General features: G+C 43.5%; 1 protein-coding gene across 1 annotated transcript in view; it reads right to left on the bottom strand.

The window, feature by feature from the left end:
* SH3BP5 (SH3 domain binding protein 5) overlaps nt 1–19654 on the bottom strand; it is an 86493-nt gene that overhangs the window by 26287 nt on the left and 40552 nt on the right. Inside the window, exon 6 of the mRNA XM_085311847.1 lies at nt 12935–13063. Coding sequence (XP_085167973.1) covers nt 12935–13063 — 129 coding nt within the window. The remainder of the gene's footprint in view (nt 1–12934; nt 13064–19654) is intronic.

Raw genomic sequence — 19654 nt, 5'->3', positions numbered from 1 at the left:
TCGGAGCCTGTTTATTTTCCTGGTAGCCTGTAGTCTATAAACAGGCCTAGGAAATCAGAGTAGACCTACAAAGCTTGCTCTGACAGACATCTAACTCTGTGTCTAACCTTTCTAAGCCACAAAATACACAGAGAAGCAAGCAGCAGTGACGTGCACTAGTTCTGTACCCTAATGTCAGGTGATACCCATATCCTCCCTAGGACAGGATCACTATACTCAAAGTGCCCTTTTCCAAACACGTAGCAGAAGCTGTTCTCAGAGATAAAAGGCTCAGGGCTTAACCAGGAGCTTAACTCCATTAGCTAGCTGCTTCTGTTACCAGCGTACAGATGGCTGGTTGGTCTCAAAGATACAGAAGCCCACCTCCAGTCTTAGAAAGGAAAGGAAAAAAAGAAGGGGGGAAAGAAAAATAAAGGAAAAAAAAACCCACAAAGCATGCAATTTCCTTAAATGCTGTTAAGGCCAACCCTGACCTGGATCAAAACAATCATCTGCCAGTCTCTCTCTGTTCTCTGGTGGCTCCTGTCTAGGCTCGACATTGGGACTTTGCTAAACAAGGGCAAGAACATGATTTTTGACCCTCTTCCTGTAAGCCATAAGCTATCAAAGCCTACTGTCCCCACAGGGCACTCAGACATTCAAAACCTACTGGATTTCTCCCTATTTTTAATTAGTCTTGGTGAGCTCTCCTCACCTAACTGCAGTATGGACGGGACGCTCTCAGGGGCACAGGTGAAGATTTTAACACGTCTTACACCAAGCCCTTTGGCTCACCCTTGTTATTTGAGAGGTTGTCCCAGGATGCCTGGGAACTGGTGATRGGTGTTAGAGCGTGGTGCTGCTAATGCCAAGGTCGTGGGTTCAATTCCCATACGAGACTCTGCTGAGCATTGGACTAGATGATCTCCAGAGGTCCCTTCCAACCTTACCATTCTTTGATTCTATGATGTTGTTCTGCCTAGACTAACCCACCCTCTGTAATGAGTCTAGGCCACCAGAACAGGCTCACACAAACGCCAGTCAGACCCAGCCTTCTTGCGCTCTCACTGCCGTCTGCTTGTTAGTCRTGAAATTGTAGGTAAAATTATGAAGCGGCTGCCTTCTGGAGGAGTGGATCATAGAACATGTCCRAGTTTTTTCTCCAAGGGAAAATATCTTATTAAGAGAGAAAAAACATTGAGACAAACCCCTCCAAATACTCACCTGCATCCGGAAGGCTTAAGCAGTGACTCAGCCAGTCTAGCGTTTACAGCTGGTTTCTAGGTTTACGGAGACTGTATGTGCTCATCTGCACCTGGCAGCAGCCTTCTTCGCTGACATCAAATATAGAAGCAATGGACAAACACCCTGAAACACATGCTGCCAGATTTAAGTAYGCTGCCTTAGTGGATTTTGCTCTCTAATTATTCAGGATGATCAACGTTCAGCAAACCAGGAGATGCCCTGGATCTGGGGCAGATCATTGTCTCACCAAGCTGCCCCCAAAGCAGCAGATGTTTGTCCACAGAGGTTTCCAGGGGGTTGGCAGCCCGGTTCTGAAAGCACGCCTTGCACACAGATATGTGTGTGTATGCAAAGAGAACGCATGGGTAGACAGCCCCGACATCCCAGCAGGGACAGGGTCTGGAAAAAAGACTCAGGCTGACCTTGTGCATCTCAGGCAGCATGCTCACAGGGACTTTTAAAATAAAATATTGTTTATTTTAAATACAATAAAATGCCTTTAATAAAAGGTAATTTTCAGAGGTGCTGAGACAATTCTTGAGGACCCATGTAGTATTTCTGAGGGATCTACTAAAGATAATGAGGCAAAGCAAGCCTATTATTCACATGTGCTACTGGGAGGTGTGCAACTCCATCTGGAAAAAATTTAAGGATCAAAAGATAAAAGAAAAAGGTCAGGGGTAGTGCCCTGTACAAACAAAGGGATAAGCACAAACAATTCCTTAAAGGAACAAGTCTAGATAGCAGCAGAGACAGAAAGAATTTCAATTCCACTTCACAGCAATAAAATTTTCCTGTAAGAACCAACCATCAAATTTACTAGGTGAAAAACAATCAGAAGCAGATGCAGGTAAAAAAGATGGCCCTTTCTTCCACATCCTTGCAGTGAATTTATCTTCCATGTAATGGCAGACTAAGTTTACTGCAATTAAGAAAAAGAGATTTTCTTACAGAAGCTACAATGGATCAGTATAGGGCCATTCTCACACCTGCTACAGAAGAGTGAGACTCTACATAATTCTTTCCAGAAGAATAATCTTGTCTTTCCAGAAACAGAAGAGAGCTCATAAACTCATACTATCATACTAGAAGTTGTAACAAAACACACCCGGAAGGCAGTAACCAASATCCACATCAGATTTGTTTTGGCAGCAGCCCCTAGCACGGATGTTTGTTATTTCATAATAATAAACTCCCACGTACTTAGACCACTGTATGCAATAAAGACTGGGGTGGTTGAACATTTCCCAAAGGTTGCAAGACTTGCGCTGCCATCAGCAGTCCTAACAGGCCAATTACCAGCYAAAGCAGGTACACAGTATCTCAGCATGGTCTTATGTCACCCAGGCTCAAATGCTGGTTACTATTTTCAACATTAGTGTATCTGTAGCTTACAATGTCTTGAAAGAGCCCTAAACAGAGGCCAGAAAAGATGGGGAGTGGGAAAGATGAGGGAGAAAAAGCAAGGAGAGGCAACTATAAGCTCATTGTAYCATTTGCAATTACTGGGGAAGAGAGTGAACCACTAGGTAGCTTTCCATTGCTACCATTCGAATAGCTCAGATGGACAGATGGAAACTCTGAGGTTTGGAAAAAAGGGAGAAAAGGAGAAAAAAAAATAAGAAAGTATTTCATCTCTTCTAGAGAAATCATTCAAAACCCTTAGCTCAAAACATATTTCCTCTGCTTCTAGAAGGAGACACAGAAGGGATCTCTAATTTACAGTGCACAGCTAACAAACTTAGGTAATGGAGCCCTCCAAGGCATGTCTTTCTTTAATGATGAGAAGACCAATTACATCAATGGCTTACATAAACTAATCCATCAACAGAACAGTGCACACACAAAATGGAAAAGTAGGATATATAAATATCATCCCAAAAGAGCTAGACTTCTTTACTGGCACAGAAAACACAGAAGGAGATGGAATGGTCTAAGTTTTAGAGGTGACACATGCTCACAGAATTTATCAGTACAGGTATTTCACTGATGAAGTGGCTGAAAATTACCTTCTACTTCCAAAAGTGCCAAGGCATTTAGAATATACTATTTGAKGATAGGATTCGATGGCTATAGGTGCCATCAAGTCTGCAGGAAATATAAGTAACAGATCACAAAATGCGAGTCTGGGGCAGGTAAGGATTTTTTTCAGTTCATCTGTGAAGAACCAGCTGCTGATCTTACAAAACACGGGGCAGATTCCCAGCTGCTTGGGACTTAGATGGCAGAAACCTGCTGGTCACACTGACCTACTATCCCACATGAGCAGGGCTGACGGGAAGACAGACATATTCAGCAGCTTGCCTTCACAAATCTGATCTTCGGCATAACTTTCCAGATCTCCCCAGGTAACATCTGCTATCTTCCAGCAATTTAAGAACCGCTAGTCTGAGACACTTGCATATAACACTGCTCAACCAGCTGACAGAGCCAGAGAACAAATGTAAAATTGAGGTCTGAAATTTTAGGTAAATAAATAACGGCAAGAATAAGTCAGCCACACAAAGCCCAGCTGGTTGATCCAGTGAAGCCTCCCTGACCTCCCTGCTTCCTAGGCACCATCACATCTTTAGTCTGAAGAAAAATGCAGCAGAACTGTAACGACTTAAAATACGTTTTTCAGGCTTTGAGCATTCAAGCAGAGCAAGAACATACCGAGTGCAGGCTGGATCCAGCAGTAGTGACATGCTGATCCGGGTGTACCTGAACACAGRGCAGAGACTACTACATGCTGCGTACAGGATTTCAATCACAACTGAGCAAACGTTACAAGAGAGCGCAGGAGGCACTTCATCAAATTTAGAGTGTGGCAAAACATTGTCTTTACCTAACCCCGAGTACATCCTGCTTTAAAAATAAACATTGTGAAACTCACAGGATTCCCTGGTGGAAAACCATGAGGTGGCTCCCCACCYTCAATAATAACAAAAATACTGATGTCAGATTCCCTTGCTTGACTTATTCCCTCCACAGACTGGTGCCTGGTACCACAGCCAAACACACACCATGTCAGAAGGAAGATGAATATACTGAAAATGTCCCTCGGGATCACAGTGATGGGAACTCCACATTTCGCAAGAGGAGTAACGTCACACCGACATGGTTTCCCCCAAGATTTAATTGTGTTTCACAACAAAAATYAAATGGTCAGTGGGAAGAAAAGGGTTCACATCTAGAGCAGGTCCACAGGGAACAGAAAGGGGAAAAGGACACACAAAACTTCCCAGGCTATCAGGGACAACCTGCAGCCTCCTCCAGCACACTCCATCCTTTCAGTCACTTCTCATACAGCTCGCCTACATGGTCACCTCACCTTCCTACGCTAAACCAGAAACTGCTACCTTCCTCTTCCCTCCTGCAACTGTGGAGTGCCCACAAGAGCTATCAGGGCATCTCCAGTACAGCATCTTCCTTACAAAGGCCAAACATCAGCATAGACAGATCACAAATAACATAATCAATACCGCCAGCTTAGACTGGCTGTTGCAACTGGATGGAGGAGTAATGTCCATACAGAGTACCTTCTGCTGGCTCCACTACCACAAACACATGGAAATGCTTAGCAGCCTATGGCAGTTATTGTCCCTCTGTTAACATGAGTTGTTCTCATTTGATAGAAGGGGCACTCTCGTACACACCACTTACTACTTCCTCTGTGTGCGAGATGAACAAATTGTAAGAGAAACTAGAATTACAGTCCATTAGCAGCAGTGCTGGACAGATGGCTGCTGCCGCTACTTAAAGCGATAATGCACCACTGTAGACTATGGCCACAGAAAGCAGTCATGCATTTTAGTTTCACTTTGTTTTTTGTTTTTGTTTTTTTTTTCCTTAAATGGTTGGAAGGATTTGTAGAAGGTTGATTAAAGTCAATTTTTAAATCTGTGTGTCCTTTTCTGAAAATATGAATGTAACAGATTTTTTGGTTTCTAAACAGTTAACCAGAAGCACTCCTTCAATCAGAAGAGGTCAGTTGGTTGTTCTACTGTAACTGTGCAATAATTTTGCTTTTTACTAACTTCACGGCAAGCTGCCAAGTAGGAATATAAGTCTGTCACAGTTCTGCTGACATTTAATTTTTGCTTCTCAAATTCCTCCTCCCTCCACCTTTTTGCCAAGATAAGCCTACAACTAATAAGAACTGGTCTTAACTCCTTGTTGTCTTAAACATGAGCATCAGGGCTTCAACTCACAAAACCAGGATGAAAAAGAGATTCCCTATGACATGGCTACCTCCAGTATACCAATGGGTAATGCGTCTGGTACCTAGGAACGGGAGAGGAAGACCTAGGTACCCAGCACTGTTGGATCTGGACCCAAGAGCTGTCATCCCACACTCAGCTAGGCCAGCTGGTGCTGTGATTCAATTAGCTCTCKCTTGCTGAGCACACTAGGATGGGAAATTTGGGTGCTGCAGAAAGTGATGCTGGCAAAACAACGCTTTCCAGTTCCTAATTAATTTTTAGGGGTGATTGGYAGTTTTGAACCTTAAAATTATAAGAATTTTAAAGCCTTTGTTTTCTGAAAGTGCCAGGCAATCTACCATCTGTAGAGCCACACTTCTTGCAGGCATCTCAAGCCAAACACTTAGGAACTGAGATGCAATGGCCACTTCAGAAAGTTTTGTTCATTTATAGGCACTGCAATCCCACTCTCTGCAAAGAATAGTATCGATTCCATCTGCTGAGGAAGAGACTTCCAACTAGGTAATCGTGCTCTTATTTGCTTACATCCTTCCCACTTGCAGCATCAAGTGGCTGAGTTACTCCTTAGTTCCTATTCTGCAGGATTACATCAGCTTTTTGTTCTGATTCACTTTGGAAATAAGGTTTGTAGAGTCACTTGATTCAGGATCCTCTTGACAACTTTTAAACAGTTAAACAGCTAAAGACTAAATGTCTAAATTCCCTCTGTATTTAATGAAGACAGACAGGTATTTCAGAAGCCTGTTCAAGTGCACCTACCTCTCCACTGATTACACTCAGTGATAAAGTGCCTAAATGATTAGCTTAGGCTAGGTAGGTGGTAAACCTAATCAAGGTGAATCCTGTATATCCACCTTGGTCTACAAGTGTCCAGTATTAACTTGACTCCACTTGTCAAGTCCAACCAAAATCCATATTTGAGAGAGGAAATGATTGCTCAGAGGTAACTGGGTTCCCCCAAGTTTCATGAAGACAGGCAGAATGGAGCCCTGGGCTCAAATAGCTGTTAGCTCACCCTTAATGATTCTTTATCCTTTCAGCAGATTCGTTCAAACAGATGTGGCAATCCAATATAAAATATAATATCAGTGAAAGTTTATTAGAAAGGGGGGTGGTGGAAAGAAAGGAGGGGCATGTACAGCTCTGCATACAAAGCTATAACAAACTGGATATATTAGCTGAGTAGTATTGACTGACAGTCAATACTTGATCTCAAATATGCCCAGACTTCAGCAAGGACAAAAACGTCGTATATACAGGTTCCAGTATGTTTTTCCAAACCTTTTGTAACAGAAGAGTGCTGCTTAAGAAAGTATGTCAGAAATATGAAAGGAAGAATTAGTTGTAAAGCTGAACMAAGAAAGGTGACCCACGAGGAAGCAGAACATGCATATCCATCAACGTATTGTGCTCTGAACACTTGCTACAGGCAGGTCCCTTAGTGAGATATGACCTAGCATAGGTCTTTCATCTCTTCTTGCCTGAAGCAAGTTTAGTGATACTCTTTTGTAAAAGCTAGAGAAGAAGAAAAAGAAAAAGAAAAATCTATGATTTGGAACAAAAACATGTCCCTGACAAACTTAGTATTAAAGCAAAGCATCCAGCTCTACCCCCAATCTGAGCCAGAACTGGGCATAAAAATGCAACTCTTCACTCTGCAACAAGAACTCAGTAATAGGAGCTACAGCTTAATTAAAACCAACAGTCCTAGGGTTTCTCTTCTGCTTAGATTCACTATAGAGGAATGAATCTGGTCAGGGTGGGGATAAGGGACACATTTTTATTCAGGTTATTTTCAGCAGAAGCAACACAGAAAAGGCCAACCTTCCTGTTTAGTTAGTTCCTGGGTTCACAAGCGATGACATGTGGATAACAGTGTTTTAATGCTCCCTTTCACCCAATGACCCCCAAAGCACTTTTACTTCCCTTAATGAACTCAGTTTCACATTAGCTTTGACAGCTCTATTTTACATGGGAACTGAGAGAGAGATGAAATAATTTATCTAGGCCATGCAGCAACACAAATTGACTTCTAACAGCATGAAGAGTTATGCAACAGGCCACACTTGCTTTTGCACAGCATCCTGTTCCAGAGCATGTTATCACTAGGGAGGTAACACACATCTCAAACTCAATTACCTGCTCAGACACTATCACACAGGAACTTTCCTGCCCCAACTCCACTAAATGCTAACTCAGCAGAGGCTAAAGACCCTCCTTACCTCAGAGGCTCAAGATGTACATTGCTGTTTACATTATTAATGTTTTCTGATAACTTCACTCTTCCTCCCCATTACCTTCGGGCAAGAAAAGTCTAATTCCTAGACCAGTCAGGGGACTGCCAGCCAAAATAAATGAATAAATAAAATAATACAGAAACTGAAAGGTTGATCATCACAACACTTAGAGCCTGAATCATCCTCTGGATTATGGCCACAACATCCTCATTGCTTATGCACGTGCACACTCCCCAGCTATACACTAAGTTTATTCCATTCCAGCTGAGCATTACAGCATAAGTTAAAGAAGAATATGAAAAGAACATATGCCAAATAATAAAAAAAAATCTTGCAGGAGAAATACATGAACATCTGATTAAACAACTGACTTGGATCAGTGTGCTCCAGAATAGTAAAGTCCTCCTACAAATGAGAAGAAAGGCCCACTGAAATAACAAATGATGAATCACAATGACAAAGTTATCTCTGCAGAAGCTACGTGAAATCTAAAGGGGACACAAACTACATGAAATCTATGGAGCAGCAGGAAGATGAGGTTGCTCTCAACTTCAGCCTCAGCAACAGCTGATATTAACRTTTTGGTGCCAATGGATAGCATCCCAATTCCTTGTGCTATCACTGAAGAGCACAAAGCACTCAAATCCTAACACCAAGGGACCACTGCTCTGTTACATTTAAGTTACATCCCAAGATAGGCTCAGCTGAAATTCTCTTGGCATACGTTACATAAACAAGATGCTACAGCACTCTTGCGTGGGAGAACTAATTTGTTACGAGTTCAAGTTCTCCTGCCAATGTAGAATTTCACAMGATGAGGATAAGGGTGAGGAGATAAAAGGGCTCAAGACCTTAAAGCCTCTCCAAGAAAGTACTTGACTTGGGGACCAGGTGTTGCTGACCCTGCATCAGCAAAATGMCATTTTTGTGAATTTTACCTTAACAGATGGAACAAATATTTCCAGAAGAGAATCATGCCAGTACCATCTGAAGACTGACTCACTACAGCTTGCATCAGACAACTCGCCCTACAACTGACATCTTGAACTCCAGTAACTCAAGACAACGCTGACATTCCTGCCAAGCTAGATGTCATTACTTAGGCAGTTCTTCATTCCCAGAAGACCGCAATCTGCAGTTTGTATTCTTATTTCCCTTTAGTGGAAACAAAAGAAAATAAAAAAACTTCCCTTTTCTACAAGCACAGTCAAGCATTTTTCCCCCTATTYTTTTTCATTCAAACTGTCTCAAGCACAGAGAACCTCTCTATGTTTTCAGAAATGGTTTAATGGCTCTATCATATTTTTATAGACAGAAGATGGAGGACAATCTTTGCAAGAAAGATGTTTTTACAAAATTGAATGGAATGATATCAAACTATCATAGAATCAGTAAGGTTGGAAGGGACCTCTGGAGATATCTAGTCCAACCTCCCTGCTCAAGCAGGGTCACCTAGAGTGTGTTCGACAGGGTTGCATCCAGGTGGGCCTTGAATATCTCCACAGAAGGAGACTCCACAGCCTCTCTAGGCAACCTGTGCCAGTGCTCCGTCACCCTCACAGTGAAGAGATTCCCCCTCATTTTCAGGCAGAACTTCCTATGCTTCAATTTCTGCCTGTTGCCTCTTGTCCTGTCACACGGGACAACTGAAAAGAGTTTGTCGCCTCCCCTTGACACCCTCCCTTCAGGTACTTACACACATTGGTAAGATCCCCCCTCAGGCTTCTCTTCCCCAGGCTGAAGAGGCCCAGCTCTCACAGCCGTTCCTCACAGGGCAGGTGCTCCAGCCCTCTGATCGTCTTTGTAGCCCTACGCTGGACTCTCTCCAGTAGCTCCATATCTCTATTGTACTGGGGAGCCCAGAACTGGAYRCAGTACTCSAGATGAGGCCTCYCCAGGGCTGAGTAGAGCAGCAGGATCACCTCCCTCCACCTGCTGGCRACACTCTTCCCAATGCACCCCAGGAGACCATTGGCCTTCCTGGCCTCAAGGGCACATGGCTGGCTCACGGTCAACTTGTCATCCACCAGCACTCCCAGGTCCTTCTCTGCACAGCTGCTCTCCAGGAGGTCAGCCCCCAGCTTGTACTGGTGCCTAGGGTTATTTTTCCCTAGGTGCAGGACTCTGCACTTGCCCTTGTTGAACCTCATGAGATTCCTCTCTGGCCAACTCTCCAGCCTGTCCAGGTCTCTCTGAAGGGCAGCACAGCCCTCAGGTGTGTCAGCCACTCCTCCCAGTTTGGTATCATCAGCAAACTTGCTGAGGAGGTACTCTGTCCCTTCGTCCAGGTCATTGATGAAAAAGCTGAACAGGATAGGACCCAGTACTGAGCCCTGGGGGACGCCACTAGCCACAGGCCTCCAACTGGACTCCACGCCACTGATGACGACCCTCTGAGCTCTGCCTTTCAGCCAGTTCTCAATCCACCTCACTGTCCACTTGTCTAACCCACACTTCCTGAGTTTCTCTAGGAGGATGTTATGGGAGACAGTGTCCAAAGCCTTGCTGAAGTCAAAGTACACAACGTCCACTGYTCTTCCCTCATCTACCCAGGTAGTCATTCCATCACAGAAGGYGATCAGATTGGTTAAGCAGGATTTCCCCTTGGTGAATCCATGCTGGCTACTCCTGATCACCTYCTTCTCCCATTTTGCTACAATTTTAGGAATCCACATGTGAAAGATGATGTCAGGAGGGCACTAAAAACACATCAGTACTCTGATATCTCGTTTCGTATTTCCCTTCACCTCCTGTTTATACAGGAAGTTTGCTCCCCATTAGACTCAACTTTTCTAAACTAAGACTAAAAACTCTTTGGAAAGATGCTTTACTGATAACTGGTATAAGTCCTTGCAGTCTCCTGGCTCTCCAAACAGATGCTCTATTCATGGACCTTCAACAGTAACATTCCTCTGGGCCTTARTTTTGTATTTCAAGATTTTATTAGGCAAAGAACCAAAGGGAACCCCAAAACTGTCTTCTRGCTTTGTTTGCAGAGCAGATACAAAGAGGAAGACCTGGTTCCATAATTCAGTCCATAACAGAAAATGGAGAGAAGTCCAATGAACTGTTAGAAGGGAGATTTACCCCCTTCTCTCCTTCCCCCTGTCCTTCCTCTCCCCCCCCCCCAAAAAAGAGGAATGCTGTCAAGGAATTATAATAAATTTCACTGTGCAGTAAATTAGCAGATATAGGTCAAGTAGCATTTAAAATCTAGCTAAGAGAATGAATTGAGAGAAAAAGTACAGTTCTCTCTAACAAGTCCAATATGAGAATAATGATTCTGCAGATCTAAGGATATGAGGTGATTTGTTTGGGTTTTTTTTTTTTTTTTTTTTTTTTTTTTTTTTTTTTTTTTTTTTTTTTTGAAAATAAGAACTTTAGTAGAAGGCGAACATTAATGTACTCTTGCAAAGCACCTTGGAACCAGTACAATTGAGTGGATGTCAGCAGCAGCAAAGACGCAAGAATAAAAATTCCATTTTCAGGACATAATCCGCTGCCAACTTCAGGACAGAGGACAAAGTTCACTGCTCTTAGTGTCTGATGTTACACACAAAGCACTCTGATTTTTTGGTACTTTAGAGTGTGTGTTTCTACCATTGACTTTTCAAAGAATAACTCCTAAAGCCCCATGTAGTCTGTCTTTTACATAGCTATTTATAGTAAGAGAAGTATAAGACCATGCTCGAGGCATAATTTTTTTATATTGTTTATATTGTGTCAATTTGTGCAATTAATTCCTTGACCTTATTTTGTCCTCAATTTCCTCTCTTTCTCTAAATGAGTTTGTCCCCACCACAAACTCTGTGAGCAGGAACTGCTTCTGGAGAAGTTACAGATGAATAGTAAATGCTTCTTGTACTTGGAAGCAGAGCTTACCTGTTTGCTATCCTGTTTCCAGTCTGAAGGATTAAGTCTAATAACCCCCTAAATATCCTCCTGAGGCAAGGGCTCCAAAATAACGCCATGCAGTTTAAAGAATTAACAGTCACATACTTTCCAGTATGCCACATCCCATCAACCGAACTCCTGCTTTATCACTTCTTAAAATAATGAAGCTTGCATTCATGCCTCCCTTTCCTGTGCCTTGTTCTGAGGATTTATTCTCTTCTCTCCCCTTTTCTCTTGCCCAGTGAGTTTATTTTCTGCATCTTGACCCATACCTACGCTGCTTCTCTCCTCCTCCAAACCCACCCCCTATCTCTTTTAATACAGAAAACCTTCCTCTTACAATTTTTATAGATTTCACACATGCTGCACCAGCTCTTTTCCACTCTCCTGTTGCACACAATCGCATCCCAGTTACCCAGTCACAGATGGCAACCCAGCCATCCTTCCAGCTGAGCACAAAAGCAGAAGTTCTAGCCAACTCTTTCCCTGCTTCCTCCTTTCCTGCTTCCAGGGCATTTAGAAAGCAGCACCCAAAAAGCAGCCTCCCCCTTGGAGAAAAAAAACAAAAAATCTCAGAAACTGGCAGAACCCATCRCAGATACCAAGCAGAAGTGCTGCCTAAGTCATCACACATTCAAGTCTCAGGTAGTTTTTCCTAAGGAGAGAAGTAGCCTGAGCCTTCACAAGCTTTCTTGCCTTCTCTACAGCCAGGAGATCCCAACCCTACTTCCAACTCCTCATCCTCCCCTGCAAATGGCCTTCTTTCCAACTGAGCAACAATTCTAGCTGCCAGTCAATGTTCAAGTTTGCTTTGGTGCTGGGGCAAGGCAGGTAAGGTCCAGATGACAGAGCTTGGTTTCTCCCAATATTAAAACACTTTAAAGTCACATTTAGCATATTCTTGTCCAAGCACAAAAGAAATCAGCACCAAGCTCTGGGGGTTACCCCAGGTCTGCTCCATTCCAACCCATTTCCCAGTAGCTTCCAGTTGCAGCCATTAGCAGCTCAGCATTTTGCTTTGTCAAGAAGATAAAGCAGATACCCAAACTCTACAATATGTTTTCAAGCAATTACAACTGTTGATAGCAAAGAGCAGGGCTCGGAAAGGCCATTATTAATGAGGGAGAACAGCACAAGTCTTTTGCTACTGATGGATTATGTTTGCTGTGGCTGCTCCTGGACTGGAGAACATGTGTAGCTGTGGCTGGGAAGGAAAAAATTTTGCTAGATTCACATGGCTGATATGCAGCTCAAGACATAAAACAGTGTCAGTCAAATGCCTACACTTAAGACTTTATTAATAGCCCAAAAGTGATGCAATCAGTATGTGCTATCCAGCTACCAGCTTTAGCCTATAGGGCAGAAAGTTCTCACCTGCCTGGCCACCCTCCGAGCTTCCCAGTAAGGTTTGGAGTCTTCTACAGCTTTTCCAATCTTCTTTACCAGCTCATCCAGTTTTACTGTTGCTTCAACCAGCACTGAGCGAAACTTTTGGCGTGCATCCTTCAAAATGTTGGGGAGTAAGGGAAAGGAGAAAAAGAACAAAGAAGAATTAGAGCTTTAAAACTGCTATTTCTCATATTTTGTTTTTATCTTCACATTGCTCTTTCAAGTCAGACATAAACCAACACATTCAAAACAGTTACTGTTATTTGGATTAAGCCAGAACTCTTCAGTAAAGGTAATAACAAGGACCCAGAAATGCATCTGAAAGCTAGCATCCTGGACATCAATTCTTTGCCTCCAGAGGCCTTTTTTATACAAAGGTTGCAATAGCCTATGCTGGATGTCACCTCTGGCAGGGCTTCTCAGAGAGTTCAGAAAATGACTCAGTGGAAGGAACAGCAGCATAACAAACTCTGAAAGGGAGTTAAGTGACAAAGACATCTCTGTGTTGGCCTGTAGCTCACGATGGTTCAGGAGCACGGATAACACATTCAGAAAGGTCCGAGTTTGTCCTTACACCTTCCAGGGCACACTTCTCAGAAGTCTTCCAGAACTTGCTTTGACAATTTAGACGGCTAGATATTTACTAAGGATTTTCAAAACAAGTTCCAGAATCCTACTCACTGAACCTCTCCTCTCAGGAAACAGAAGTGGGCTACCAGACAGGTCCAGTCCCATCACAGGCTGACAGCTCAGCTGTTACCAACTTCAGGAAGAACCAGCATCTTTCAAACCCCTGCATGCATCAGCCCTCAGCCATTTTGCAAAGCAAATAAGGATGGACAGAACCTGCTTTCTTCAGCAGAAAGAATTGAACTCTTCCCACATGGCAGTGGTATCTGGTTTGTATCATTGGGTAAAGCCTTCCACACTCCATTTGATTATTATTTATTATTTTTAAGAAAACTAAATTCCAGCTATTTCCAGACTGGGTGAGCCTTTGTTATGTAAGTAGCTGAAGTGACTAAAATACCTTTTCTATTCCACTGAAATTTCCACGCTTTTAAGCAAAGTACTCCTGACTACAATTTCAGCATCCAAAACAGATTCTAAATCAATGTAATTATATCAGACCGAGAGAGATGCAAATTCAGCCTGTGTTCTGGCTCAGGATTTAAGGAGTCCAAGAGGAAGGGGCCATGTGAGCTCTTGACAAGCCCTGTAATTCTAATTAGAGAGCAGGATTTAGGCAGACTGCTGGAGCAACATGCTGATTACCAGGAAGCAGCTGGCTTAAAGAAGTGCTTTAATTCAACAGGATTTTGTCATTATTTTTGAGGATTTCTGAAACGCACAGCTGTTTATTCATTAGRAGAATTAAAATATATTGGAACCTACCACCACCTTCACAGAAGCAGGCAATAACTGCAACAAGACATCAGTTTTACAAAAGAAGCAGCACAGTTCTGTAAAAGTTTTTTTGGTTCCTTTTCAGTGTTATCTAAAACCTTAATCAGAATTGGTAATGTTTTTGTCCAACGCAAATAGCTTTGCATTCTTAAGACACTCCAGTTTGTACTCAGAAAATATTCAGATGCATAAAAGGGTCAAAATGGAGAGTTAAACCCACGTTAATTTAGTATTCTATTAATTCCAATCCAGTAAATAATCCCTTTTCCTAGAAAAACCTAAAGTACATCATTAAAGCAATATGTGGCRAGTCAATGAGTTTCCCAATGACAAAAGGTTGAGCATTGCTAACTAAAGTATTAATATTATGAACATAGTTCACTGCTCAAAATGAGTTTCACAGAAACTGAAATAAGATTGCAAGCGTGACTACTATACTGCAAGGAAAAATTTAAGTACTGAAGTACATTTAGCAAAAATTTATTTTCCTATAAGTGCAAGAACAAAATTAAAAACTCATTTTTAACTGAGAGGGTCTGAAGGTTTGTTTTCCCTTTTCTCTCTGACAGCTGTGTGGCTGGATACTAGTTGTGGACAGTGAATAGTTTAAGAAAAACATACATGTGTATGCATTAAGTAAAAAGAGCCCTATTAGTGATATATCAAAAAGTTCAGTTCCAATGTCCATAAGACAAGCACTTGGAACAAAGACCTATTGACAGCAACTTAGCATTATCACTAGCAAACCTGCGCATAGCGATGCAACCCAAATTTATTCCTGTACTATTTACACGTACTCTTATCCCACAGGGAGATGACAACTGGTCTCCACCTAGAATTAAAAAAGATAAAACAAAACCAAAACAAAAACTCTCAAACACGGAGTAGTTGCATCGACAGCAAGTCTGGTGAGAATCCATGGATTTTTCACCAAAGGGGACGAGGTGCATCCCAGCTACCAAACTGTAACTAACCCTTTCACTGGCACCTCAGGCACAGGTCTAGCAAATGCTTAAGCATATGCTTAGTTATACTCCAAACCATAGCACCACTTAACACGATAACTACAGTTGCACAAAATAGGATGCTTCAGCTTAAGAATATACCGGAGTGAAGTTGCACTTTTTATTCTCCCCCAAAGATGCCAGCTTTGTAGTTTGGGGCTTCATCTGGGGCCTTACCATTCTCATTTCTGCCAGTGCAGAGCAACAGTGAAAAATGAGGAACATCAAAACTGTATACCTGTCTCATCCATCACAYGCTGTATTTTAAAAGGCATGTCTATCCTCCAGCACTGACTGTCAGGAAGAGAAGCCTGCAGGGCCCACACCTTCTGCACGGGAGGACAGGCAGATGATCGCACTCTGCTTGGATTTGTCACACGCAAAGGTTTCCAGCCACCTCCTTTGGACTCACCAACAAGGTCCCAAGGTCTCTCAGAAAGGATAACGCTATTCCCAAGCCCTCTCCTCTCCCGCACTGCGGATGTACTGCTTTTACTGTCCATTTGCTCTTCCAAGCAAGAGTAAACCATTTCTGTGCTAACTATCTCCACTCCTGTTCCACAGGGCTGCGCGTCCCTGTGGCAGCCTCGTGCATTCACACCAACCAGCCTCCTCAGCCTGAACCAATTCAGCTCCCGGAGCCACCGTCGCCAGCAGGCACAGCACTGAGCGCATCTCACGTGCACAGCCGCAGTTTACTCTTTCAACGTCTTTTCCTAGGGCTGCAAGAATTCTCTTCCCATAAACCTTTCTCCTGGAAACCCTTAGCAGAAGTGCAGTTTTAGGGAGCATGCCGGCCTTCTGCCCCATACGTGCTCCGGCTGCCATCGTCCCTTAGGAAAAGCAGACTGTGTTTCCAGGAACCTGCTGTTTGTTGAGGCGTGACCTGAAACKCCAGGAGGGACCGCACCTAACAACAGGCCGTTCGTACGGCCGTATTTTGGGAATCCCACTCTCATTAAATAAGGAAAGGAACACACTGCTTTGCACACAAACTGCACCTGCTGGAGGATAAAGCGTGCTTGTTTTGCCTTTCTGATGAGCGATGGTGATGAGCTGGTGTCAGATGCCATACGACAGGCAAATCGCTACTTCTGCCCATCAAAAGTGGTGTGAATTTTCAAACAATTTTCTTTCCTTAAGGAAAGTTAAAATATCAACAGGGTACGAATCACCTTAGTGCCAAGTGCATCTGAATCTCATTGACGGAGGTTGCTCTGCGGCCACCATGACAACTCAGGGCGCAGAACCTCCTGAGAGCCCATCACGCCGCGCAGGAGGTGTGGGGGAACCGGGACAGCTGCCCGACGGGGAGCCGTCTGCCCTTTCCAAGGGGCAGGCAGTATTCAGCCCGGCTCTCCTCCACTGGAGAGACCTGTCAGCTGTGAGAGCTTGCGCTGGCCACGCGTGAGCATCAGCAGCTCTCAGGTGTGAGAAGCAGGTAGGCTCCCCAGTTACACACGCATCGGACACACAGCCACGTACCCGGGTATCTACCTCAGAGCACCAAGTACGTTATGGAAGCTTTTAAATATCTATTTGGTACCTGAGCAGTTCAAATAAACCAGAATGAACCTCCAATCCTTAAAAAAAGTAGTAAGGAAGGGGTTAAGTAAACAACCCGCTTCATTTCTCAAGCGAGAGGAAGACACCTTCTTACCACGGAGCTACTAATTTGCCATCTAAGAACAATTAAAAGKGGCGTTTGGAAGTTGCTCTAACCTCCTGCTCGCAGACAGTTACAAATTAAAGATTTAGACTACAAATAAGCTGATCTGTTTTGCCTTTTAGCCCTCTTTCAAGAAGCGGGAAAGAGAGGGAGGGAGGGAGGCAGGCAGCCGGGTGGTCTCTCCACCTTCCTCTCCCCCTTAAGCCAGAAACTCATTTGTGCTTCAAGAAGATAAACCACGCCGTAAAGCCCGTTGACTCATTCAGGCCACAAAATCTTTCTGGAGCAAGCGTGGAGGAAAAACCCTTTCCTTACTCATCCGCGGGCAAAGCAAATAGAAAAACGACAAAGACCGCAAGCAATCCACATGCAAGAGCCATTTCCTACGGAAACAGGCAGGTTATAAAGAGACTCAGAAAGGGCTGCTAACGCTCGACAAATTTATCGTGTCGTAGCCCAAAAGCCGGCACGAACGCCAGCCGGTGAGCTCCCTCCCCCTTATCCGCGCGCTCTTTTAGAGGAGACGCCGGAAAACGCCGCACATGGATGCCAATAAGGAGGCAGTCATCTCTGCGGAAAAAAGATTCCCCGGCCCGAGCAGGCGTGCTCAGACGAGACTGCCGCCGCCGCCGGGCCGCTCGTCAAGGACTCGGAAGGACGAGGCCATGCAAAGGTTACTTGAAACTCTCGGGTGGGCCGGGTTCCTTCCTCAAAACCCRAGGCCCCCAAAACAAGCGCATCAACAGCTTGGAGAGCTGCACTAGTCAGAACCCGGCTTTTGTTTACAAGCATCTACCCCTTAACGCAGCTTACAGACACTGGCAAGCTTTTAGCCCCAGCAGTGCAAAAACTCTCTGGTTAACACAAAACACATTTGGGATTGCTGGAATTCCAGTGGTAACGGTAACGGCATGCGCTGTACTTCTCCCCCTGCAACGCTGCTGGGGGGTCCCTCAGGAATCTGTTATATCTGAATTGTATTTTTAGGAGCTCGTCAAAGATGTGCCAGTTAGCTAGACGGGCGGCTCATGCGCTTTAAATACATCAGCAATTCCTGATCTGAGCTCAGGAGACGTATTTCCAAAAAAAACAGGAAAAAAGCTYAAGCAGCAAGGCACTGCTCTAACTCGCAGTTGGCCGAAACGTGCTCGCATCTCCACTGCAAGATGTTTCCTGCACTTCTTCACGGAAGTTTTAAAGATAAACAGGGACATTAGGGAAGCCAACTGTTAAATCCCTTGGCGGACCCTTATCATCCTTTTGCTGTGTCAGTAATGCTGAGCGTTGCACTTAATATGAGCAGCATTATGGATTTTCAATCAAGCCTAATCAAAGATTCATTAACAAGCAATACATTAACRCAACATATAACTACGAGTCACTCCATGCCCCTTATCAGATCCACAAGTCCTGAACAGCCTATAAGCACCATCAGGTCAGGATTTTTCTCCAGGGTTTAATGCRATAGGTCAAAAGAGCAAAAAATGAGTAATTACCTCAACTACAAGGATAGGTGTAGTTGATTTCACCATATTTTTCAAGTCATATCACACTCGCCAAACAATACGCCTCACACGGTGGTTTGCGTGCAGAACCTTTTTTTCTTTCTTACTTTCTCTCTTTTTTTTTTTTTTTTAAAGAAGGCAGGCATATGAACTTAAACAGGRTTACTCCTTTTATCACCTCTCTGCGCAGCCAACTCCAATATTATCTCCATCAATCAAACACTGACATGTCTGTGGCTGCCACCAGAGCATCTCAGAATCCTAGAAGCATCCACCGATTTAGCCCCATAACATTCCCATCAAGAAAAYCATTTTTACTTCCATTTTCAAATGCGGTCCTGTAAGCACAGGGAATAAAAGTCTGATTTTTCAGAGGCATTTAACATCTACAGCTTTTTTTCCTGTTAATGGGAACTGGAGACTGTCMGCACTTTCAGTAGTTCAGTTGTGCAAAGCTACAGACAGTCCAAAACAGACTCACAGAATTTAGATACCACAAAGTTACTCTTCCTGCTTATCAGACTCTTCCTTGCTTATCCTCAAGTCATACGAACGTGGAACTTTCTTCTGAATTTCYTTCACAAAAATACCTTCTACTCAAACTCTTCAGTTGCTTTTTCAGATTATTCTGAGAAGATTCAACAGTGAAAATGCATAGGCCACAAAGTGATACCACAAGATGCTGTCTGCTGCTTTCCTGTAAGTAGCCTATTGATACTGTCTGTGCTCCCATTAAGGTCAACTGTGATCAGAGATTAAAAACAGAAAGGAAATAATAATGTAAGAATAGGACAAACATAACCTCATCGTCTGGTAAAAAACATCTTTCTTCTAATGAAATATTCCACAATAGCAGCAACAGTACAAACTAGGAAAGGACAACAAGGGGTACCCACCAAAGCAGCTAGTGAGAGTCAAAACAGCAAATCTTCAAATGTAAATCCAGCATGGCTTTCCCAGAAGCCCACATTTTTTAGCAGCTTTCAACGGCTTCTAGAGCCCTTGAAAGAGAACTACCCCAATTCTAAACTCTTCCTTCCAAATTCTTGATTTACGGCTGTAAGGCTGCTTTGCAGAGCTCTCTCTTCCTGTCTATAGCGTGAACATTGGATTTTTTTTT

The sequence above is a fragment of the Rhea americana genome, unplaced genomic scaffold (assembly GCF_003343005.1).
Source record: "Rhea americana isolate MKP2758 unplaced genomic scaffold, rheAme1 scaffold_35, whole genome shotgun sequence".
Classification (NCBI taxonomy): Eukaryota; Metazoa; Chordata; class Aves; order Rheiformes; family Rheidae; genus Rhea; species Rhea americana.
The sequence above is the reverse complement of the archived record's forward strand: the minus strand, read 5'-3'. Positions and strand labels throughout refer to the sequence as shown.